Source organism: Rhyacophila brunnea, unplaced genomic scaffold (assembly GCF_057557595.1).
Source record: "Rhyacophila brunnea isolate RB1 unplaced genomic scaffold, BYU_Rbru_1.0 scaffold_19, whole genome shotgun sequence".
NCBI classification, from domain to species: Eukaryota; Metazoa; Arthropoda; class Insecta; order Trichoptera; family Rhyacophilidae; genus Rhyacophila; species Rhyacophila brunnea.
Genome location: NW_028232848.1, coordinates 12,240,562 through 12,267,451, shown reverse-complemented (window position 1 = coordinate 12,267,451; position 26,890 = coordinate 12,240,562). Strand labels below are relative to the sequence as shown.

The 26,890-nt window shown below is 32.8% G+C and overlaps 1 protein-coding gene across 2 annotated transcripts in view; it reads right to left on the bottom strand.

Moving 5' to 3' along the window:
• Window positions 1–11,445: 11,445 nt before the first annotated feature.
• Window positions 11,446–26,890, bottom strand: part of LOC147072757 (gonadotropin-releasing hormone receptor-like) — a 179,216-nt gene continuing 163,771 nt past the window's right edge. For both annotated transcript variants that reach the window (XM_085946188.1, XM_085946187.1), the window contains 3 exons: window positions 21,504–21,694; window positions 14,721–14,845; window positions 11,446–12,544 (listed from right to left, as the gene is read on the bottom strand). In XM_085946188.1, coding sequence (XP_085802314.1) covers window positions 12,247–12,544; window positions 14,721–14,845; window positions 21,504–21,694 — 614 coding nt within the window. In that variant the 3' untranslated portion in view covers window positions 11,446–12,246. The remainder of the gene's footprint in view (window positions 12,545–14,720; window positions 14,846–21,503; window positions 21,695–26,890) is intronic.

The window sequence follows — 26,890 nt, the reverse complement described above, 5'->3', positions numbered from 1 at the left end:
GGACAAAAGTACAGCATTCCCCAACTTGTCATTCAAGGAAAGATCATTGGTAAGCGTAGCAGAGGACGATGCTGCATTTCATGGCTTAAGAACCTCCGTCATTGGTACAATCGTCGCTATAGGATTGGTTTGTCGAATATCCGTTGTTGACAAAATCGACCTTTTAATGCAGATTAATTTTTTTGTATCTAAATGGACCAGAACCATCCTTTTCTTTAAATTACTTTTTAATGAATACAGCATGCATATGCTGTAAAAACAACAATTTAAATACCTACATGTATTTAAATATAGGATAATGAAATTATTTTTTCATCTGAACATTGACATTTGGTCTATTTGACAAACCAATCCTACAGCGACGCAATAGTAGCTCCACTGAACTGCTCCAGGTTGGATGACAAAGCTAAGATCGTCTTAATGGTGGCCTACCTCCGCTAGGGGATAGCACAATAAGAAGAAGGTACATATAAAAATATAATAATTTGTTATGTTTCTCAAAATAATCCTTTAATCGATGAGAACTAAGGACGTCAAAAGGTTGGACATCTATGTATAAAGATGAACCATCCTTAACTACTGAATGCCAAGTATCAAAGATATTCACAATCATCCACTAGTCATAATATATAAGGCTTCAAAGTATAATACTTATAATACATATTATTTTATAAACATGTTACTGAATAATTATTGTATAATAATGCATTTGGCAAATTATAATATATTATATTATGCAGTATATATTATATTTTACTTATTAGAAAACTGTTATTGGTAATGACTATTAATAAAATAATGGTAGATCAATATCGATTTTTGGGTGTCATTGAGTTCGCAACTATGTAACTTGCAAGTTTAATAACAAAAATAGCTGAATTTGATGATCTATCCCATGGATATAAATGAATTTATAGAAGACAAATATTTACAAGCCAAAATTTAAAAAATATGTGACTTACACCAATTAACTCATAATATATTAGAAGGTATTCACTGAATAACATGAATATTAATGTTTCATTCAACTTCAATTTTCTATCAATTTGATATTTGATTTAACATAAAACAAAAAACTGAACATAAATATAATTATGCACACTCCCACCAACCAATGTGTACCGACCCTAACCTATTTTCGTATAAAAATAATTAAGCTTTCAAAAGCTGTTTTTATTTAGATAAAGTACTAAAATATATTCTATATTGAAACAACTTAACCTTGAAATTGTACAGATAGCGATTTCTTCTACTGCACACGAATTACAGAGGGAGAGAATTATTATTATGAAGTTTATTGGAACATTTTCTCTTCTTTAACTACGTCTTATTTTCTGTCAAAGCTATGGAACTTCTCGATTATGTCGTTATGTTTAATAACAATCAAAATAAAAGATTAACATAATTATAATATGTGTGTATTAATTTTCTCAAATTTAAATATTTTAAAACATGTTAGCAATGTAAAGCTCTATAGCGTAATTATATTACTAAATTGGTTTTGATTTTTTTATTAGTAAAATACATTACGTCATATATAATAAGCATGAGAAATAGAAATGCAAATGTCATGTCATCATTGACAAAATATGTCATGAAAGTTTACCTTTTTAATCAATTATCTAAGATACGATAATTTCGAAAGTTTTGATACTAAATAAATATTGTTATTGATATATTATAAAATGTAATATTATGTATTGTAGTAATATTATGTAATATTATGTAGTATGTAATATTATGAAATATTTTTACCTTTGCCTACACATTTTTCAGTCTTAAATAATGTTATTTTAGCAAATGAGTACTTACTTTAATAGCAAATGGTAAATATTAACCGACACTGAGAACTGAAGGGACGTTTACGCATTACTTCCTAGTATTTATGTAGGTAGAAATGATATGTGAAATTTAATGTAAAGGTTCTGGATAACCATAATATTACAGTATCAGCTCACTACACAAGCTATGAAGTAATAGCGACATGACTCAAATTTAACATTGTATACTCCTTCAGCTATAAAGTACATATTATATTTTTTGTTAACTTTTCATGAGATTTTTTTTTCACTTATTCGCAGAACCATTGATATTAAACACGAAACCTCTTGAGAAATGCTCGTCTTGGCTGAACTCGAGTAACTAGAGTTAAGATATTCGGCTAATTAACTATATGAAAGTAAATAACTACAAATAACTAAAATCTGATATATTATGTAGATTCACAATAAAAAAAATACTACTATTATTTAGGCCTTGTCGACATGGCGCGTTTTGACTCGCGCACATTCCAGGTACATGTAACCTCATTGAGCCGTCTACAAGCACTCGTGCCGTGACGACTGTCGCACGCGGTCCAGGGACCTTATTGAGGTGTCTACATTCACTCGCGGCGAGACACGCGCCATGTGGACAAGGCCTTATATTCTGCCAAGCATTATAAGCCACCGCTATTTCTGTTGTTACGTTTACAAGTATCCTCCTCTATATACCCTGTGCAGGCATACTGTACCCACTGGTTTCTACATTTCCTACAGCAAAAGGATTGATAGGCAAGCGAAGGGTTGAACAGCTCAGCGTTTGGTGGTTCATGTTAGACAATGCTTGGAAATACAATATGATAAAATTATTAACATGTAAACATTTTTGTTTATTTATGGTAACATATCTACAGTTTATAATTTAATATTGTACATATGCAGTATGGTGCAGGGCGGGTGTGGTTTGGTGGGCCATTAACTTCAATGTACCTATGCATAATGAATCTATTGCAGTTTTTTTACACTCATATCAATCAATTAACTGGATGGTTGTAATTAAGTACTTGGTACAGTTTAAAAAAAATGATTGTTCTACTACACCACCAAGATAGTTATTGTCACAATTTTATATACAAAAAAACATCAGATTATTAATTATTAAAAAAATCCTTTTCTTACCATACATATTTTTATAATTTTAATGGAATAACATAATATGAGGAATATACAGGTGGCCCATTTAAATATTTTTTTGTCAATAAGACTTGTAATAATAATAATATGAACACAAAATAGTTAACTTACTGTGAAGAAAAATCTTTCAATTATTTTTTTTTGTTTTTATTGTGATATATTATTTAGTTATTATTATCAGTTAATAATAAAACTGAGGGCAATTTAAAAAAATAGTTAGTTCAATCACTACTTTCATAGTTTTGTTTAAGTAATCACGTATGTATGGATTATAACTAAGATGATGATGTATATTTATTTTATGACTATAATATATAATATAAAGAAAATCTTAGTAATACCTAATAAAGAATGAATTTTTACAATATTTCTTAATATTTTTCATATATAGACATATCTCGTACATAGACGACAGCCGCGTAGCACAATGACGAAAGTAAAGACGCAGTTTACAAAAAAAGATGTGTAAACGACATCATAAAAAGGCATCCGAGCATATACATGACTTGTTTCAATTGATATTATTTTTCACTGTTTCAATGTGATAAAATATGGTAATTCATAATTTAACCAAACCACACAAATGACTTTCCTGACAGACAATTTATTTATTTTTCCCTTACGATACATTAATGTGATAATATTAATATGAAAATCAATTAATGGTTTAGTGATGCTCCATGTTTGGATCTTGTTGGCAGTATTTTATGTGAGGTATTAGATTTATTCATTATTTTTCTAATGAGTTTTCCACATGTTTCTTACGACAGAATGAAAATCCAGAATAACAAGAAGGTCATTGTATAAAACTAATTCAAATTAGGTAAGTAATTAATTTGAAAAACACAAAAAAGCATCCAAGTGTTCAAGTAAATTTTTTTATGAATTCTGTGGTTGCAGGGTAAAGGTGTTAAGTCGCGTTTTGATGAAATTAAGATTTTATGTCAATGTGTGTCAAGTAGTACAGACTGTGCTCTTTTGGTGTGTATCATACATTTTGTCACATGTAAGCAAAATAAAAGCAAAGTAAATTATTTTTAACTGGTGAGTAAAATTACTTATTAAAAAAATTGAATATAACACAAAATTAAAAACTTAAATACACACAAACAATGTAAAAGAAATAAAAAAAAGATATATCAATTAACTTCTAAGCAAGGGTATTTTGAAAACTGTGATGTATTTCAAAACCGATTATCTCACCTGCAACCAAACTCACACCCCAAAACCACAGCATAATCCATTATAAATTAATATATGTAGATTATAATATCGTATTTATTTGAAATTGATTTTAATGAATCCCACGATGGCCGATAGCGTTGTGGGTCCCAGGTTCGAATCCTGGGTCTGACAAGTACACATATTGTTTTACAATTTGTGCATGAGTCAGTAGTATGGACTTAATAGGTTGAGCAAGTAAGTGGCTGACATCCATTTCATGTGAAAACAAAATCTAATAATACAAACCTCTAACCCTGTGGAGGCCCATATGATCTTATTAAGATTGGACATGGTCAAAAAAAATAATTGAAATTTAACTTCTCTAAATTAAGGTATAAAACTCTGAACATAGTCAAAAACGGTAATTTTATAGGTATTTTTTTATATTAAAGACAAAATAATAACACTTAACCATAACGTTTGTTTTTTTTTAAATTTAAAATGTATTTTGGTAGCAATTATTTAACCAAATTAATAAAAATACATCTGTGAAAATAATGATTTCACAAATAATATATAAAAATGACATCAACAGCAAAGTTGTTATTAAGTAGTTAAATCTAGATTTTTAAAATCTGCTTAAGTATGTAGAATCTCTATATATATAAAAATCTCGTGTCACGATGTTTGTGGTCGAACTCCTCCGAAATGGCTCGACCGATTTTTATGAATTATTTTATGTATATTTATTAGGTATTAGAATAGGTCAACAATCGCTAGGTGATTAGGGTATCTCTATCCAGAAAAATTTTCTTTTATTTTTTTTACAATTTTTTTTTTTGTATTTTTTTTATTATTTGGCATAAAAAAATACCTATAACCCCAAATTTTCACTTTCCTACCCCCACCCTCCCATTTTTTAATCGCGATTTTATTATTTTTGTATGAACAAATTTAACCGTCGTTCGTATTTCAAACAGAACGAAATTATTTATGTTGTTGAATGACAGATGGCGCTACGTCCGAGAAGAATTCAAGAGAAGCGTTACGTCATTTTGACATGTCATTCGGCATATCACAACGCAGTGCGTGCAAAATTTTGTACGATTTATTTTAATTTATCTATTTTTATGTGCGTGTATCAAAGTCACAATGCCAGCAAGACGCAAGGGGGGCCATATGGGCCGTCGAACGAATAAAGCAACAAACATGCAAAATGGTAGAGCAGAAAGAACAGACGAACAAATCCAACAAGATAACAAAAATGTGCGTGTAAGCATGTCGCAATTGCGTGCATCTCAATCACAAGAGGTACGAGCTGAACGAAATCAACAACGACAATTAGAACGGAGCCAAGCGCGCCGGTTCGTAGTTAACACACGCAGAGCAAATGACCGACAACGCCAACAAGTACATCGAACATTTACATCCGCTTCGTTCCTTTGTCTCGCATTCGAGTACGAGCCAGATATTGAATATTCCGCTCATCCGAAAGTGCTGATTGGTGCTAAGGACAACGAATGTCCCCATTGTCATGCGCTCAAATTCAAACATGAGTCAGCCGGGATGTGTTGCGCATCAGGCAAAGTGCAACTACCAGAAATTGAGATACCACCAGAACCATTGAACGGCTTGCTCATCGGCACGGTTCCAGATTCAAACCTGTTCCTGAAGTCCATTCGCACATTCAATTCATGCTTCCAAATGACTTCGTTCGGAGCAACAGAAATAGTTCACAATACTGCGGCAAATGGTTAACAATTCCATTCTACGTTCAAAATCAAAGGCCAAGTATACCACAAAGTAGGCTCATTGCTGCCAATGCCAAACGAACCACATAAATTTTTACAAATCTACTTCATGGGCGGTGAGGATATCAATCATGTGGATGGACGTTGCGGCTACAATAGCCTCAATTCGCCTAATGCCAGGCGCATCGTCGGCAAACTGGATGCCCTGTTGAATGAGCACAATGAATTATTGAAATTCTTCAAAGCACACATGCACGAATTGCAAAGTGACAATCACGCTATTGTCATCAATCCTGATAAAACACCAGCTGGAGAACACGTGCGTCGATTCAATGTGCCTGTTGTTGACGACATTGCTGGAATCATGGTTGGCGACCGCACATCGACACGAGAAATCGTGATTCGAAGAAGAAACAATAATCTGGAGTTCATCGCTGACACACACCTTTCATACGACGCTCTCCAATATCCGCTAATTTTCTGGAAGGAACAAGACGGATATTGCATAAACATTAAACAACGAGATCCTGTCACAGGTAATCATTCATTATGAACATCATTACTCATTTTGAATTGAGAAAATGAATGGTTGGTGTTTTTTTTGTTTTTATCGGCGGTCATCGTCTACAGCGCTCTATTCATCTTTCTGTCATAGATCCCATCCCCACACACTTACGATACATTTGTTATTTTTTATTTAACAACCAAAATATTCACTAGAAATAATTTATATGGCAGAACAACGTTTGCCGGGTCAGCTAGTATAATAATAATATTGTTACAATATAATAAGATATACCTACACACAAAATTACAAAAGCTACTTCTTTCTTTTGGCGATAACAGTTTATAATATTAATATATTTATGATAATTTTAGTATTATTTATCTACTAATAATATAAAATATGTATGAGTCTATATTAAGTGAATCACAACTTTGTTTTGGAATACAGTCATGTATTAAAAGGACTTTTATACACATATTATAATGTATGTACATACTGTAATAGGTAATTGATTTTTACTACCATCATAAAAGATGATAAACAAAAATATATTTTAGAAAGTCCAGTAAACAGTAATAGTTATCGATTTGGCTTATTAAAAAAATAGTAGTCATTAATTTAATGAAAGAAAAAAAGATGTTTTAGCAATATTGTAAACAATTGAGCCCATATCCGGAAAACGGTGTTCAGAGATTATTGGTAGTTAAACATTTCAGTTACGAATAAACAGCGTGCAATACGTGGTCAGCTTAGACTGTCTACTGCCACCTCTTGTTAGAATATCAAAGTAATATTTGGTGAGTACATGTATATGTGTATGCCGCGTAATTTAAACCTATTTACCAAAAAACAGCGTTATCACGATAATGCTCGTTTTTCGGATCTATAGGCTCAATTAGATTAACCAAGAACTTTGTAATAATATTTAACAGGCAAAAAATGCTAATTCAATTTATAGACATTTTAATTCAAGAAATATTTCATAGAAAAAATCTAGGCCCAAACGATGGATGGCAAAACTAGGCATAATTAAAAAAAGGTGAGGAAGTGGAACATATTTGATAGTAAGATATTAGGAAGGGTATGCAGAAGCTTATGTGAAGACGGTAGATAAAGCAGTATGCTGTGCTCATTCTCTTCATGACAAGAAGTTAACCATCTCATTACTGTAATATCACCTTAGGTTACCCAGCCCATTAAACTGCAAATATTTCAGTTAATATGCACTTGTTCATCTTTAAATTTCGGTCATTTCTAGAATCAGCAATATAACATCTAATTAAAATGTTATTATTTAAAAAAAAATAATAGCATTAATCCAGTAAATACAAATAATTGATAGTTATCCGTAAGATTTCATTTACCTGTCATAAATTATTATAAATGCCCATTGCACACAGAGGCGTCGCATTATAATATATCAAAGAGATACATACTCAATTGTGGGAAAGAGATATGAAAATAAGGCGTGAAATCAAGATAGTGTTATGACGTTTAGACTGTAAGAATGTATAGAAATACTCGTTTGATTATAATGAGGTGCCTTTTTGATCATTTTATATTTAAAACAAATAATAAATAATGATTATGAAACCATATTTGACTTTATGTTTGACCTATTCTAATATTGTCAATCTCGTACGATAACCCAAGGTGACATCATCGAAACAAATGGAATTTAACAACATAACAGCAAGATAAGGTTAAACAAAGGTCGGGAGACCAAAAATCATAAACATTATATTATTTATACGACTACTAAATGTTTAAGCAGTGGACAGAATTAAGTTTATTTATTCTTCTTCTTCTTCTTCTTCTTTGGTCATATCTGCCCCTTTAACTGGAGCATATGGACACCACGCGGCGCCTCCAAGAATCCCTGTCGCTCGCCAGTCTTCTTGCTTCGTTTCAGGTCAAACCAGCATCCCGTAACTCCGCCGTATACACTCTGTAGATTGTATTTAGCGGCCTTCCAGGTCGCCAGAATCCGGTCGGCTTGAAGAACAGGCAAGCCAAGTTAAAGTTCTCTTCTGGCATCCGCAGCACGTGGCCGAGCCAGGTCCAATGTCGCCTCTTAACTTTCAGCGTGATGAGAGGCTGCTTGGTGCGTTCTCTTATCTCCTCGTTGCTCCTAAAGTCATACCACTGCACACCCAGTATTCGTCGCAAACATCTGTCTTCGAAGCTCAGTATACGGTTGCTCTGAGCCTTCGTAAGGTTCCATGATTCGCTACCGTAAAGCAGCACCGTCAGAATGCAAGCGTCGAATAGGCGGCATTTGGTTTTGACCGAGTACAATCGTGAGTCCCAGACATTTCGCATCGAGTTGAATGTTGCTCTATCCATTCCCATTCGGATAGCGAGCTCTTTCTGCAAAATGCCATCTCTCGTGATGTGTACCCCCAGGTACTTGAAGCTGTCGACGCTCTCGATGTTTTGTCCATCGCTAATCAGAGGGAAATCTGGATCAGGACAGGTGCTATTGCACAAGACGTTGGTGTTCTTCGCGTTGATTTTCAAACCAACGCGAGAAGAGTTGTTATGCAACCTGTCGATTGTCTCTTGAATGCCCTCGATTGAGTTGTCAAATAGGACAGCATCATCGGCGTATTCCAGGTCGCATAGCTTCACGAAGTATGAAGTCAAAGAGAATGATAAATAGAAACAGTGCAAGGACACAGCCCTCGAGTTGAATGTTGCTCCATCCATTCCCATTCGGATAGCGAGCTCTTTCTGCAAAATGCCATCTCCCGTGATGTGTACCCCCAGGTACTTGAAGCTGTCGACGCTCTCGATGTTTTGTCCATTGCTAATCAGAGGGAAATCTGGATCAAGACAGGTGCTATTGCACAAGACGTTGGTTTTCTACGCGTTGATTTTCAAACCAACGCGAGAAGAGTTGTTGTGCAACCTGTCGATTGTCTCTTGAATGCCCTCGATTGAGTTGTCGAATAGGACAGCATCATCGGCGTATTCCAGGTCGCATAGCTTCACGAAGTATGAAGTCAAAGAGAATGATAAATAGAAACGGTGCAAGGACACAGCCCTGTCTGACTCCGGTCGTGACCCCGAACCATTCCGTGACAGTGTCTCCAATTCTGACACAGCATTCGCCATTCTCGTGCAGGCTTTTGATTATGGCAATGATCTTGGGAGGGATCCCGTATACTCCCAGTATTATCCAGAGGGAGGGGCGGTGCGGACTGTCAAAAGCCTTCTCGTAATCCACAAAGCAGCAAGCCATCGGACTGTTCAGCTCATGGCTCTGCTGGAGAAGACATTGAAGGTTGTGGATTTGGTCTGCACACGCTCGAAGAGGGTCACCTTTTTTAAGAAGTGTGATGATTTCACCGTTCACCCAGTCCCTTGGGCAGCGCTCTTCTTCCCACACCTTTGTCATCAGATGAAACATAGGGTGCAGGATTGCGCTCAAGCTGTACTTGAGGAATTCAGGATGAATCCCGTCTCCCCCCGGTGCCTTTCCGTACTTGAGCCTTTTCACAGCCGATTTTATCTCGGTGTGCGTGGGCGGGTAATCGGAAATGTCGGTCGCTCGGGGAATGTCCAAAAGTAAAGCTTCCGCAGATATGTCAAAGGAATCCAAAGGGGGTGGGCGGTTCAGCACTCCGCAGAAATGATTCTTCCAAATCTTCTTGACGCATTCTGCATTAGACTCTATTGCTCCACTGGGACCACAAATGGCTCCGGGAGTAGGTGGTCGCCTGCCGCAGACTTCACGGGTGATCCGGAAGAGTTTCCTGGTGTCATTTCTGCTTGCTGCCTCCTCTGCCGCTTCAATTTGCCGGTTCATAAAATTGCGCTTGTCCAACCGCACAGATCGTTTGACTACCCTGTCTTGGGTCTGGTAGTCAGTCCGGCGGTCCTCGGTTCGGTCGGGGTCTGTCTCCTCGTCTCTCAGGGCTTTCAGCCTGGCTCGTTCACCAATTTCAACCCACGTTTCGTCAGACATCCACTTTGGCTGCTCACTCCTTCTGGTACCAAGGACGGTACGAGCCGACGACATAATCGCACTCTTTATGAGGCTCCAGTCCGCCTCAATGAGGTCGGATTCAGATTTGTGCCACTCGTAGATACGATCTACACTATCTCGTACAGCAGTTTCGAAGTCGATCCGAATTCTTCGGCGTCGGAGCTTCTCAACGTCAATTCGTTCGCGCTTTGGAGGCCTCGCCTGGCGACTGAGTTTTACTCGGATGTTTCCAATAAGTAACTCATGATCGCTATGGATATCGGCGCCTCTGTAAGTACGCACGTCGAGAAGTTCCTTTCGGTGCTTCAAGCTGTACAAGAAGTGGTCAATGTGCGTCCTCGTACGTCCATCAGGAGACGTCCACATATATTTGTGAATGTCTTTGTGGGGAAAAACAGTGCCTCCGATTGCAAGCTCGTTCAGAGTGGCGAATTCTACGAGCCGCTCACCATTATCGTTGGGGTCACCGAGGCCGTGTCGTCCTAAGTTTATTCATACCCCGTTAAGTTTTATTTTACATATTAAAATCTAAAATTACCGCAAAATATATTGAGTTTTGAATATAAAAAAGGATTTATATCACATCACTGTTAAAGCACTTCTTTCTCAAGTTATTAATGAATATCGGACAATGATAAGAGTTAAATTCAACATGACAATGTTTTAAAAGCAAACAGCTAAAAATAAAATATATATAAGTCTGCTGGCATCAATGACATTAATAGTCATTGGCTGGCATCATTGATTATTATTGCAACTATAAAATATTACCATACACCAGCAGCTGTCCATTAAAAACCTGAAATTAAAATTTAAAAAATCCATATAATTTTCCTAAAAATTCATACACAATAGCAGAGATTCAATATGTGGTAAGTAGGTATATCTTTATCCAAACATGAAATAATATTTTAGGTTATAATTTTCAATATCAGTTAAATATTTTATATACTAAGGTAGGTAATTTTTTACATATTATAAAAAATTTTGTTTTCTGACTATTTTTCCTCCATATTAATTATGTTAAATATTAAATCCCATTATTCTAGGTTGCCCCTGATAAATCGGATTTTTTTTGTAATAGTATCCATTAACCATTTAAGTAGGTATATTATATAATTTTTGTCATATTATTGCAAAATATGGTTTTCTATTATTACACTATTTTATGGCAAACATTTTCGATGCATTTTTGTATTAAAACTACATCATTCAGCTGTTTATTAAAATAATGACAATTAAAATTAAAAATTGTACCTTTATTGTAACCAAATATTATGTCTAATGCGGTAATTATTGGCTACTCACAAGGCACCGTTATGTTAGCTTATAATAAGGAGTAGGTAATTTAAAACAAAATGCTTTGCCAAAATTAAAACAATTATCTTGTGCTGACAAGAATAGGGATTGCAATACCGAATGAAAATATTAATACCGGTATTTGTGAAATATATGGGGAAAAAAACAGAAGAATATACTAATTATATAAAGCTCTTTAAAATACTAATATTGTCTTTAAGGGCGTTGAAGGGCAACGAAAGTAAACCAGACATCGCGTAACCCGATAAAAAATACAGTCATGTTAAACCTTTTATGTTAATTAATATTTTTGTTCCACTTTCGCCATTGTCCGATTTTTAAAAACCGGTATTTCGGTATCGAAAAAAAAGGTACAAAAATAGTACATTCTTGGAAACATATAGTTTTAATCCATACAAATTATTTTTAATATACAAAAACTATAGGGTAACTGGTTTTATAATTCTATGTAAATATACTTTTTATATACAAGTACTCCAAAGTATTTTCAGATCGTTATCAAAAGTTATTCAATTTTCATTACCATGATTATTAAAATCAATAAAAAAACTATAATCACTACACTCTAGTGACGGCTCCATTCACATTACTAAGTCTATTATTATTCTGATGTCCCACCAATCCTTTTTTATAGTTATTTTGTACTTTCGACGTAATTACTCGATTCACCGACGCGTGTCTCCTAAAGTCTCTGCCGTTGATTCTATTCATACGGTCTGGATGCAGTTCATCTCCCAGACATTCCGTATCGTGGTGATCTCGTAGTGGAACTCTATCCACAACTATTCTGGTGCTGCCGTGACGCATTATGGACGCCTGTGTCATGGTACTGCGGTGGTTCATTATTGAACCTTCTCTAAAAAGAACAATACAAATACATTATACAATTGAAAATTATTACAGTTTTGTCTCTTACATAATATTAATATGAACTTTAGCCAACCCAAGAGATAAAGAGGGAGTGGAAGATCATTAGTCCGGGGGGCACATTGATATCAGACAATAAATCTACACTAAAATTAGTTTGAATGTTAGCATATTAATTAATCAATATTTGTGTCAATGTTTAAATCATCACCAAAAAATCCCAAACATGGCCTTATAATTTCTCCTTTTGGCACCTCCTAAACTAGTGCCAATTTGATGGCCAAAAGAATAACATTAATTCATCAAAACCAATAAATACCATGAACTACAGGGTGATTGCGCGCCTGCACAGACACTGTGTTCCAAAGCCACACGTGAATTTATGACACATTCGTGACAGTATGTGTGTAAGTGACTAGTAGATAAGAGGTGATTAACTAAAGGTTAGTGCCCGGAGTTCCCCAGTTCACCCTTCCCATCCGAATCACCAAATTACAGTCTACAAAAATATCGCCAATCGGAAATTAATAAAAAAAAATATTTCATATTAATGCACATCCAAAATCTTAAAAATATGGCACACTGATACATTTTATTAGATATTATTTTGTAACCCATTAATATTTATTTCACAAAAATACATTTAATATTTATTATAAACAAATATTATAGAAAACAAATTAAAATAACATTATAACTGTATATATAATATATTGAAAGAGCATCTAAAAATATCGTTTGAATGTACCTACAAATCTGTTTTTCCACAGTAAAATTAATTCATTCAAAACAATGTTACTGTTATTATATTAATAATACTGACAGTTATGGATCAGGATCAGCCTATAACCGGCAACATGTCATGTTAACAAAGTCAGTGAGATGACTGTAAAGTTTTATACACAAATTATTTATTAACGAGCTCAGAGAGAATTCCAAGAAATTTCGTGAAGCAGACATGCATGTAAAAGAACCGCCGTTAGAGTGAAGCCACTGATACACCCCTGTTACAGGCGGGCTTCTCCCGGTGTAAAATAATCATTTAGTAGTCATAAGTCGAAACGTAACCCTGACCTCTAGAAACGGCTTCATAAAACATCTAATCTGATTCCTTGCTCAACTACGTAATTTTTCTTATTCATATAAGTAAAGGCCTTCGTCCGGTGTGTGAAAATCACATATTGGGCGGAGGTGTAATTAAGATAAATTTAATTTAATTTAAAAAGTATAAATGATGATGGATGAAAGAGATAATTTTAAGATTAAATATAAGTACTTATTCAAATATAATAAATTTTGCCGCGCTTGCCGGCAACGTTCAAATTTCCACGCGCCTGCGCCGGGGTGGTCCTCGTGATTCGACAAATCAAAAGCATCACGCGATAAAATTTGGCCAATCACGAGAGTCCTTTTTGCTGGACGGCGTGGGTACGCGGAATTTGAAAAAGAGAAAGAAGTTAGTGAGCGTCCCTTTTCCAACATGTACGGACCTGCGAAACTTATTGTTAAAACAAAATATGTAAACGTGTAAAGAAAATGTAAAATATAACATAATACTAAGTTACGCACGAGACAGACGTGGTTTCATTTAATTTCTCCTCAATTTAAAATATCTCTCTTTGTGAATCCGGGGTTCGATGGACACCTGAGCTAGCCGCCGGAACCCCGGGTATCTCACCACCTCGGACTGCAGGTAGAGACTTTTTATTTTTTTTTTTGCTTGCAGATTTTTCTAACGAGATCAGTACCGATCTTGGCTTCTGTCTTTCAGCATGTCCGGATAACTCTGCCGGCGTGTATCAGTAAAATCATACACCGCTTCTCTTTGCAAACGTTCATTGCTGTCAATATGTCACTGAAGGAGAACGCGGCAAGACTATATCAAACTGTACTCACAATAAAGAGAAAGTACTTAAAGCTTCCTCTTATCCCTTTGGAGTCACATTAATAATTATGTTGATAATATAAGAAATAATCTGCATAAAAGACACTTAGGTATCTTAAAAAATATTATGTACTACTTAAGTAGTATGGCAAGGGAAAATTATGTCTCCAAATTTTACTACCTGTTTCCGAGATTTCTTTAGGATTTTTCTACAGTATGTTTTTCATTTTAGGCTGAGCCATGTTATGTATTTTAAATAATAATTATATTATTTTTATACCTTTGACTTCCACTTGATCTACCTCTTCTCCCAGGCCACAGTTGAAAAGCACCATATATTACTGGATTTACAAGACTATTTGACATTCCAAAAAAGAAAATTCCAGACTGGAGTTCTTCGCTAATCTGAAAATTAAAAAAGACAGTTTTAAAACTAATAAGACATAAATTTGTGCATCAAAATATTATTGTGAAACATATTTCAAAGAAAGTTATTTATTTCAACAGGTGAAATTTAATAATATTATGTTGTTTATTTTTACGCCGACAAATGTCGTTGTAATTTGAAAACTCGGAAAATAAGGAAATTCATTAACATATTGTAGTGACATCTTTTATCAGAAGGACAATGCTTTTAAAAAATATTTTATTGTGTCCTTGCTACGTAAGTTTTCTCACCGCGTATAGATGGCAGTAGAATGCCAATATTCTTACATTTTTTTTTAAATAGGTACTTATATGAATAGGTAAGACTTCTCTCCCAAAATATTATTATAGTAATAAACTTAAAATTTCCGTATTTTTAAATTTGTCATCTGATAAATTTAATAAAATTACATTTTTTAATCTCGATAGGTATGTAATTACTCATATTTTGATATATTCATTAAAAAAAATTGATAGAAAAAATCATTATTGCAAATCTATAAAGCAGCAATTATGTTAAGATATATATATATATAGGTTCTATACGACACCATCATAACTACTTTTTTGAGACTACATCCTACATCCCGAATTATATCCATTCCAAATGTTATTATGATAGTTTTATTTGTTTACAATGATTTGTTATGGTCTGAATTGGGACATAATAATATTTGTAAATACAATATCTCTAAAACGATGCAATAAGTGCTTATAGTTTGGGAAACAAATTGTTACAAACTAAATATATATGCGTTTAGTGATGTAGAGCAGCGTTTCCCAACCTTTTTTGGCTCGTGTACCACTTGGTAGTACATCACGCTTAATTGTACCACTTCGTAAAAATGATTGTATTTCGAGAAATTTGTTATTCTATTTGCATTATAAAGGGTGACTATATTTCCCAGAACTCAATTTATTTAAGTTTAAAAAAAAATACCAAAGGTTTTATTTTTCTGATAAAAATGAGACATTTGAACTTTACATATCACAATGTTTTTTTTTTTAATAAAAGGTGCCGAAGCTCATTTCTTGTCGAAATTCAAAACCAGAACATTTTTTTCCAAAAATTACCGATATTAATAGAAAATATATGTATATAAAATTAATTAAACACGGAAAATGTAAAAATTCTTCTGATGAAAACGAGACAATTCACACTTTCATTTTTACAAATTTACAGCAACGCCGCAATACAAATATAATAATATTAAATATAATAATATTAATGAAATTGTATTTAAAAATATTTTTATTACCGAAATTTTCTATTTATTATCGAAAATAATTGTTATGAAAGTGTTGCTTAAGATTATAATACATCGTTATCAAGTTATAAGTTTAATTTTTAAACAAATTTTACGAAAATATAAGCACAATAATATAAGCAAAATAAATTTAATGAGATCCTTGTGCTTGTTTCGAAGAACATAATTTTTTGAAATTTGGTTCAAAAGATTTGAGATATACCCTTAAATCTACACCTGCGTCCAATTTGTTTCGATACTTATTTTTCGTCGACCATCGTCGACTGTGCATAATATTAACAACTGTACTGTGTGTATATTATTAATTAAAATTATGAATTATAGAAAAAGTACAATAGTTTAAATGTTATTTTTATGACTGATTTTTTTTTACTTTTTATGTCCGCCATTACTGATTATTTTTCGCGTACCACCAACCATCCACTCGCGTACCACAGGTTGGGAACCGCTGACGTAGAGGCCAGAGCCATTAACTGATCACATTATAATAACTCTTTAAGGTGTTGGTATAATTTACTAATTGTGTGACTGATTTGAACTATTTAGAGGCGCCTTTTTAAAACTTCTGACGAATCAATTGCGTTATCTGCGTAAAATATTATTTTATTCTTATGAGTTGAATTACATTAAACTTAGTAAACTATATAATCTCCCCATAATTTTGTTGTCCTATTAATGTATTTATTCAATTTAAATATTTTCAAATGACTTAGATTATTCTTAACTCCTGAAAAGTTTTGATCACAATATAAACCATACTTTAGCAGGTTTCAAAACCACTCATAAAAATAGAAAAACATTTTCTTCTCAGCATAGTAAAGTGTAATAAACTATTTCTTTTATTCAACGAAAAATTCACAAGATTTGTGAGGGTAATATTCTTTATATTGAAAATACATGCCTATTTTGAAAACACTTCCATTTTTTTCTTGTACCTATGTATATTATCTGAGGTTTTTAAAATTATGTAATGTTAAATATAAAGAATGTTACATATTTAAATAAATAAAATAAATAATTAATTAGGTACTAAATTATCAATGAGTACAATAATTAGGGCACTTAATTAATACCTAAATTTAAAACACAAAAACCGATAGCCAACAATAAACGGATTTTGATAAGCACAATATTATGAAAAAACTGCTAAGTAGTTAATTTCTTCATAATTAGATAGGACAACTATAGTTTAAATAATAAATTACATTAGTGCAAATCCGGGGAATATTCAAGTCCCGTTGGGTGTCGTATTTTTTCAAAAAAGATAATAATTTCTAGTTGGTATATCTTAAGTGTTTTCAAATTATATTTCAAAAGTAATGTGTTAAAAAAAGAATTAATTTATTTAATATTTAACCTGTTCTTGGATCGGTTGTTGAACCATACAATTTATTGATCGATATAATTATAATAAAAGCAAAATATATTTTTTAATTCGTAGCACCAAGCCTTGATAAAGAAAATACATACATAATATATAGAAAGAACAATACCTTCCTTACTGAAGATACATTTTGTAAAGAAAATGTCTGCAATATCTTTTTTTATTATTTTGTACATAACAAAGAGAATGTCCTTTTTTATTCGGGAAGTCATATTGACATAAAATTTCATAGCAATGTTGGGAAATGTTTTTTAATATTCCAATCTTTTTTATACTTTTTTGCATAACAATAAAAAAACTTTCTATACAGCAATACTTCAGGAAACGTTCAACAGAAAGTTTTAAAATATTTTTTGCATGAACCTCAATTGAAAAACTAATTTAACATAATCGCTGAAATCCCACTTTTGACACTATTTTATTTATCTTCACAGATAATAAACAGGGATATTTTTGTAAATTTTTACCTGATGAGAATGTCAAATTCTATTCATTCGATTTAACTTGAACTTATTGATTCTGCTACTACTAAATTCTGCTAATTTCATTAAATTTGCATTAATTCTCTCAAAGTACAAGCTTAAATCACAGTGAGTATCATCTCGGAAAAAAATCTGGAGGAAGTTAAACTGTATACCTACATAGTACGACTATTTGGTTATGTATATAATGTTATTATCACATTATAGCTTTTAACAACATAAAGAAACCCAACTGTAATAAAGAAAAACAATGATAAAAACATGCTTTAACGGCCCACATGCTCGTCGTAGGTCAAAATTGAGTTTTTATTGTATTTTCAAACCATGATCCTGGACACTCCTTAAACGTTGTAGATAATCTATTTATATAATTTTGAAGCCTTATTATCCTTTATATTTATTTTAAACATTTGATGACTGCATAAAGTATTTTTGTTACATAAAATAGTATTCTTTTAAACCTCTCGCTCTAATGTTTTAGAATATAGTCATATTTCGGTACATGAATGTGCAGTGGTGTTAAGATTTTTTACATTTATTAATGTTTAATCGCATTTATAAAACCATTAGTATAATTTATGACGAGATAATTTTAGTAAAATATTTACGATAAAAAATTATATTGATAATCTCTGTGATCCCAAATTTGACAAGAATTAGACATTTTATTATTCAAAAAATCGGCAAGATTAACACATTTGAAGATGATTCTAAAGATACTTATTATAAGTTATGTCTTTGACCATTCAAGTGTGATAAACATCTTATGAATAATGATTGCTTTATAATAATTATTGACCTAAGAATAAGGTAGTGTTTTTTTGAAATACGCCATTTCTTTTGGCATTCCCCAGTGGTTAAGCTACAACATACGGCCGTAGCCATAAATTGACAAACTACCTACTTCAATTATAGTTTGTATATAATAAATCAATTATATAAGCTAGAATAAAGAGAGTTCGTTGTCAGTGTGTGTTTACCTTTGGTGAGTGTACACGGAGCCTGAAGATGCCGAAAGGCGAAACCCATGTCGCAAAAAACGATTTAAATGGAATAGTACAGAGCTTGAATCCATTAAAATTTAAATTCAAATTCCATCAAGTACCTTCAGTCGATAGTATTAATATTTCATTTTATGTTTATGTCGGCCAAATTTATAGTATAAGTGTCATAAAAAGATTGATGTTGATACTATTGATGCAATACTGAATACAGAGTAGTGAAATGCAAAATCTCTTTTATATTATTTTTTAACATCGTTGATTCATTGGGTAGTTAATAGCATTTTATAATAGTATATAGTAATACTTTCTAAAATTGAATCTATGAAGTGCAGTATGGTATTAATTACGTATGACATCTAGTGATATAATTACGAGCTATGAAATTAATTACCTAATATAATCATAGTAGAGACTTTACAAAAAGTTAAGTTAGTAAGTATATTTTTTGTCAAACGCCACTCAAAACGATTTACTTGTATTTCAGGCGAATTCAAAAATGGTATTAGGTACCTGCTGTGTAAATTTGAGAATCCAATATTAGTATTTATATAAATGTATCTTTAGGTGAAGCCTTTACTGAGCCTTTTTTAAAGAAGCACCTAGCGGAAAAATACGAAGCTTGCAATTTGAGACATTTTTTTGATAATATACAATTTCAACTGTATTAATTAATAAATATGTATCAGCTGTAGATATTAAAAAGAAAAATATTTTTTATTTTAAGTCAAAGATAAACCTACAATTTAAGAAAAATGTTATAAAATGTTAATTTGGTGCAGGGTCACATGTTATTATTACATATTATTTTATAGTCATATTTATTATTAAATTTAGTTTATTAAGTTTTCTATTTTTTAACATAAAGATTTTTGACTAATTCATAGTTTTATTATTTTTTATATTCATTTTAAAAAACATCGATTTTAATAAAAATACAAATGTGTATAACTTAAAATCCTTTTTATTTATATCAAATCTTATTTAGGTATATTCCCAATATTAAAGCTCGATTTGATATAAATAAAAAGGATTTCAAGTTACACACATAGTATGGACCTAACATGTTGAACAAGTGGCTAACATCCACATCTCGTAACAACACAAATATGTTAATACAAACCTCCGCTCTGTGGAGGGCCATATTATGATGATATTAGGATCGGAAATTGTCAAAAGAAGTAATAGTCAAAAATCAGTCATAAACATTCGTTAATATAATAATAATGTTGGCGACATTCGACAGCTATATTGAGAAAAAAATGCCAACATATTGTGTTATGGTAACAAAGATACATAATATATAAATCTATGCCCTCTGTTACTATAAGTTAGTCTGACTTATAACCTTACTTACGTGTATACTATTACCTACACGGATAATCATTTTGTTCAAGGACTACAGCAGGATATGCCTTCAAAATTACACATAGGTAACTTCATACATTCAATTTCCTGCTCTATTCCAGGTTCAGCCTAAATTGTGTCTATTGTAAATTTATTTGTAATTCTGAAAATGCTTTTAGGAGTTTTCGGCTTCTTTTGCCATTTGACAAGAAAATCATGACAATACAACGACTATTTTTTTTTACCATGTTCGATTCTAAGAAGATTAGGTATATATTATTGTCTTGTATTAACCAGTTTTTGTTTTTACGATAAACGGATGCTAGCCACTTACTCAATCTGTTAGATCATACTCTGGGTCCAAAAACACATTTAAAAATAACGTTACATGGGATTTTTTTTCCGACCCGGAATTACAAATATTTAATTACAAACGGTCACTGAAGATATTATATAATTATATATATTATTCTGTATACTATTAGTATTTATATAATTAAATATATATATATTTTAAACATCTCCAAAGCTAAGACGATCACATGGGCCTCTAAAGAGTGAAGGTTGTATAAACAGATTTTTGTTTTTACGAGAAATATATGTTAGCCACTTGCCAAACCTATTAGTTCCATACTCAAGAGTACTCTAAGTCCAAACACACATTGAAAAATTACATGTGAATTTGCCAGACCCGGGATTCGCACCTGGGATCCACTACGTGATACGCTAACGCGGTAACTGCTTAGCCATTGTGGGCGATAACTAGTCTTAATTTATTTTTATATTACATTCAAAGCTAAGCAATACCTGGCCCAGCACTACCATTGTAATTTACAATATTAGTATCGGGGTCTACCCATAGACGACTTTGGCAACAACATATATTATTTAATACATGTTTAGCAGTGACCACAGCATATATTATAATTGATGATTGGGAAGATTAGTTTATCCATTCGGTTAAACAATAAAATTAAGTCCACACTCTGGATTTAGATAAAAAAAACTTTATAATAATATGAACGTGATTAAGCTGCGAGATTATCGCGAGACCCATATATTTAGAGATAGTATTATCTACTATTCCTACCTATATTATACTTAATTAAATTTGTTACCATATTATTTAAAAAAATATATATAAATTTAACTTACGTGCTGGTCAGGATCCAAAAATATGAAGATAATCATCATAGTGTAGTAAGGAGTCCACCACAGCACGAAGGCAACGACTATTACGACGGAAATCCTCAGTGACTTCATCTTGGCGCGATGGATTAGCCGCCTTCTGTTCAGGTCTGGTCTTCTTCCTCCAGCAACTTCTTCCCGAAACACCTTTTCACTTCCTGTGAATCATTCAAATAATGACATACTCTTAATGACAATTAATATTAGTGACGAAGGGTACATAATCTATTAGTTAAAAAAAACTCAATGCTTGCACTGAAAATTAAAATCATTGCAGTGGTTCGATTAATTTTCCTATAAGTAGTAAAATTAAACACGACGACGGAGCGGTTACCCCGCCGGCTTATAATCGCATGGATCCCGGGTTCACATCCCGGGTCTGGAAAATTCACTTGTTGTTTTTCAATGTGTGTTTGGACCAGAGTATGGTAGCCATATAGTTACCATTTGTAACAAGGCGCTTAAGGTCTTGGGCTTCGTCATGCGTACTTATCGGGTCTTTTCGGATGTTGCAGTATTAAAACATTTGTTTAATTCTTTAGTTCGAAGCAGGCTTGAGAGTGGGACTATTGTTTGGGCACCGCATCAGTTGAAATATAGCCTTATGGTCGAGAGGGTTCAGAAAAAAATCTTGAGACTCCGTTACTTGAGGTTGAATGGATATTATCCGTGGCTTTATCAAACTGACTTTCTCTTAGGATGCTTGCATACTGCAGTCTGCAATTTAGAAGAGATCTTTATTTAGCTACGTATTTTTTTCGACTTATACGAGGTATAAATGAGAACTCTGCTATTCTGGGCAGTGCTGACCTGTGTGTATTTGATAAGTATCTTAGAAATAGGGAGCATCAGTTGTTTATTCTCCCAAGGTGCAGAACCAACCTGCCACTGGTAATGCCAATTGGGAGGGCGATAACTATATTCAACCAAATTGCTTCGGGTGTTGATATATTCCACTTGCGTGAGCTGAGTTTAGGTGGACGCTATTTTATAAATTCTTAAAATAGGGTTTCCTTAGCAAACTCGGTGTACTTCTTTGAACTTCTATCTTAAATGTTTAAATTATATTTTCATTGCTTTTGTATGTTTATATTATGTTCTCTTTTTATATTTTCATTTTTATCCTTTTTATTACTTTTATTTTTCTTTCTTCTTAATAATAACGTTTCATGTCATGTTGTGAACGTCTTAAACGTATAATTTGTAATGCCCACAATATGTTAAAAAATAAATAAATTGAAATTGAAAATTGAAAGACCGACATAAATTCCTTGTAAAAACAAAAATCTGTTAATACAACCACCACCCTGTCGAGGCCCATAATAATATGGTCTTATTGGCATCACATATGGTTCAGAAAAAAATGCGTTTTTGTCCTTGAAATTACAATCCGACTTAGATTTTGGCAGTTTCAGAGGTTTCGTAACATATTTTTTACGAAAAATTGATGGTAACTTAGGTTCAGACTTTGAATCATTTAAAATTAGCATTGAAATCCAAGACCCATGACTTCATAAGTGGACACATTAACACTCGGCAATCGCGGACGAGTTAATTCAGCATAAAACTGCGTTTATATCTGCTAAAAAATACTATATTGTCTTGTTGATTTTACGTTTAGTGTAAAGGATTATAGTTCACAATAATAATAATATATAATAAACCAAGCTACACTCGCATTGAATGGCCATTGCGCGCCATCTGTGGTGGGAATTACTGAAAAATATAAGTACATTTATTCAGAAAGCAACCAACTCTCAAAATCTTAATGATAGCCAAGTTTTCTCAAAATATTGTATGTACTCGCGATCATAATTTACTAGGTACTTGATACTGGTGAAACAACTGAAATAGTTATCGATTAAAAAACGATCTAAGTAGTTTACATTGATAGTTATTAGTGTTCGATATACTGTTGTAGTATAACACAATGCTAACGGGCACTTTTAATTAATTTTGTAATTAACGTGTTAATTTGCATTTGAAAAGTAATTAGCAAAAACACAATTTTGTGCGGCCCGTAAGCTATGGGTTAATATGATTGTTGCTGTATAGGCAAGTAACACGATCAATGTTAACTATCATAACACATCATAATATTATTATTATGGTAGACTAGTAATACAACACAATTTTTTGTCACAAGCCGTGGGTGTTAGTTAAAACCCTGTATCTGTCAAAATCACTTTTTTATCTTTTTTGTATTTAACCAGCTAACAACCTCCTCATCATAAAAATATGTAAACAAACTCGTAATATAACCTAAAATGACCCCGTGTTAATTATACTTTTCATTAAGTTGAAGTTTGATATTAATTAATAAGTAAAAATATAATTTAAAATGTAATTCAATAAGATCGTTGAATATAAAAAGTAGTTTAATAAATTATTAGCAAGTGCAAGTACGTTATAATAACAATGTTGAGAGTTCCTGACGTTGGCTATGAATCAAAGTAAATACCTATTATTGGTACCTTGATTAAAATAAAAAAAGTCAATAATTTCCAAAATTAACGCAATTTGTAAGACATTAATTAAGAGGTATAAATGTTAGCTAATTTGTTCGTAATTAAGTATGACGCAGGTAGCTCAGTGGTAAAACACGTTGCCGTGAATCCGATGGAAGCGGGTTCGAATCCCGTTCGACATGAAATTTTTTTCAAAAAGATTTTTTCTAATGGGTATATAATTGTTACCAAATTAAGTACTTATGTTCAAAAAAAATATTTAGCATTATGTTATACAATTTATTAAAATATTGTAGACATACATTAATAGTAACTCTATTACTACAATGACTATCACGCGATGACGAGGGGTGGAGGTAGACTGTTAAGATTCGACATAAATAGTGCACACTAAACTTTGTCAGTCATACTTATATTTTCATTGAACAAAAAATATTTTTTTTTGCGGATGGTGATGGATAGTTTTTAAAATTCAATTTAACCCTGCCTAAACCAAACCATTATGATTTAGGTGTGTGATGGGTGATCCATTAAAAAGACTGCACACTTTTTCAGTCATACTTAACTGTTTTTGTTAAATAAAGAATACATATTACAGTTGGTGCTGGTTAATTTTTTTAATTCAATAAGCCCTGCCTAAGCCGAACCATAATCGATAAAAAATATTCTTCCATCTATAAAATATCTAAAATTATGTCAGGTTTCATGGCATAATTTTAGTTATTTTATACATAAATGAATATTTTTTTACTATTATCTACCATGGCTTGGATTGTGCAGGGTTTAATTGAACTTAAAAAACTAACAAACACTATCTATACATTGTGGTCTTACTTAAAAAAAACAAATACGTTTGACTAACAAAGTTTAGTGTGCATTATTTATGTCGGATCTTAACAGCCTACTCCCACTCTTCGTCACTGATTATGTAATAACAAAGAGAATAAAGTTTCTACTAAATATCATTTATTTTAGTTGACAACATTCATATAATTTTACAAAAAAAAAAAAATTAGAATACCACAAACAAAAAGACATACTTACTCTTTGCTTTGTACTGCTACTTTGCTGGTTGCAATAACTTTTTATTATTATATTTTAAATTTCTGTAATCAATATGCAACTGTTTGTTTTCCTTAATAAATAAAAAATACTCTTAATATACCGCTGACTGTAATTTAATGTTTGTTAATATTAGATAACAGTATGTATTATGTAATTTGTTACATAATTTATGCATATTGTGGTAAATACCAAAATAATAATAGTATGCTGATTATATGGGTTGGTTACCTTTTAAGTAAATAGGACCAGATAATATCCCACATTTGAAACTTCCCTTTGCTACTTACGTAATGCCATAATATAAAAAGGCCCTAATGTTCTAATAGTTTTGGGCCCGAGGCTTGACTCTCGACCTTTAGAGATAGTTGAGACGGCGTTGATCAGATGCTTTTAACGATCATCCGCCATTTTTGTCTACATTAACAGCACGAGTAGGCAAAATACATAATGCAGCCAAATAATCTCGAGCGACATTATTATTAGAGTTTAATTAAATTGCGCCGAATTTTATTAAAAATGACAATTTGGAGGAATGATGAATGTGACGGTAGATGGAAGGTTGTTGTTGCTTGGTTGTTTAGATGAAAGTTTATTGGTTGATACAAGAATACACTCAATACGATAATAAGGATGAGATTATAATCGTGAGGTAATGATGTATTGATGAGGTTGATATGATCAAGAGATTAATTATTATAAGAATGCACTGAGAGACTTGATTCGATTGAAATAACGGATGTACTATGTTGAGTGAAGAACTCGTGACGGACTCGATGAGTTGAGTGAGGATTCATATATTGTTCTTTTTATTTATATTAATGCTGTACATATATTACCATAGATATTGTCGTAATTCTCAATCAAAACAAACACCAGCGCATCTATTCTATACACAAGACTGCTATCGGCCGCTATTGGCAGCTATCGAGGGTAGTTTTATATCGAAGTATTACCACTTACTTTAACAATTACAATTAGTTAGTTGTAATTGTTATAATAAGCGCTATGTTTTAACAGCACCTTTCTTAGGTGTGTTCAATTTTAGAGCGAGATAGACAGTTTTGACTGTTTAGACGGCTAATTTATTGTAACAATTATAATACTTCGATACAGACATATGAAAAACTGCCCTCTATAGCTACCGGTAGCAGTTTTGTGTATATAATAGATGCGCTGGTCTAGTTATAATTGAGGAAACGCTGCCAATTATTATTGCTAATATTTTGTTTTAATAACGAAACCTACATCTTAAAGTATTCTCGGGGGAGTCTGTAACCCCTAGAGAGCGCGTCTCCAGGTGGCGGATAGGAGAATGCCCTAATCAAGGGTAGGAGAAAAATAAAATATCTCCCGCGGACCAACAGACCTGGCCCTCCAGGTTGGGGGTTGGGCAGAGGGTTAACCACTCTCTCCCGTGAAATCACCAAAGGTTACTAATACTACACAATGCCTCGGACATATGGCAACCGCTTCTAGACGACCCGGACCGAAAAATGGACTACGAATAGGATTTTGGAACGTACTCAGCCTATACCGAGCTGGCGCAGCTCAAAACCTAGTGGAAGAACTGTCAAAATATAAGGTCCAAATTACCGCCATCCAGGAAACCCGTTGGCCGGATAGCGGAGAACTTATAGTCGGACAGCATGTTATCTACTATAGCGGAAACACAGAGGGGAAACATGTTTTCGGAACAGGTTTTGTGGTCGCTAGAGAAGTAGCAGATGCTATACTTTCTTTTGAACCCGTAAACGAGCGCATATGTGTGCTCAGAATCAAAGGAAGATGGTTTAATATATCACTTGTGAATGTACATGCCCC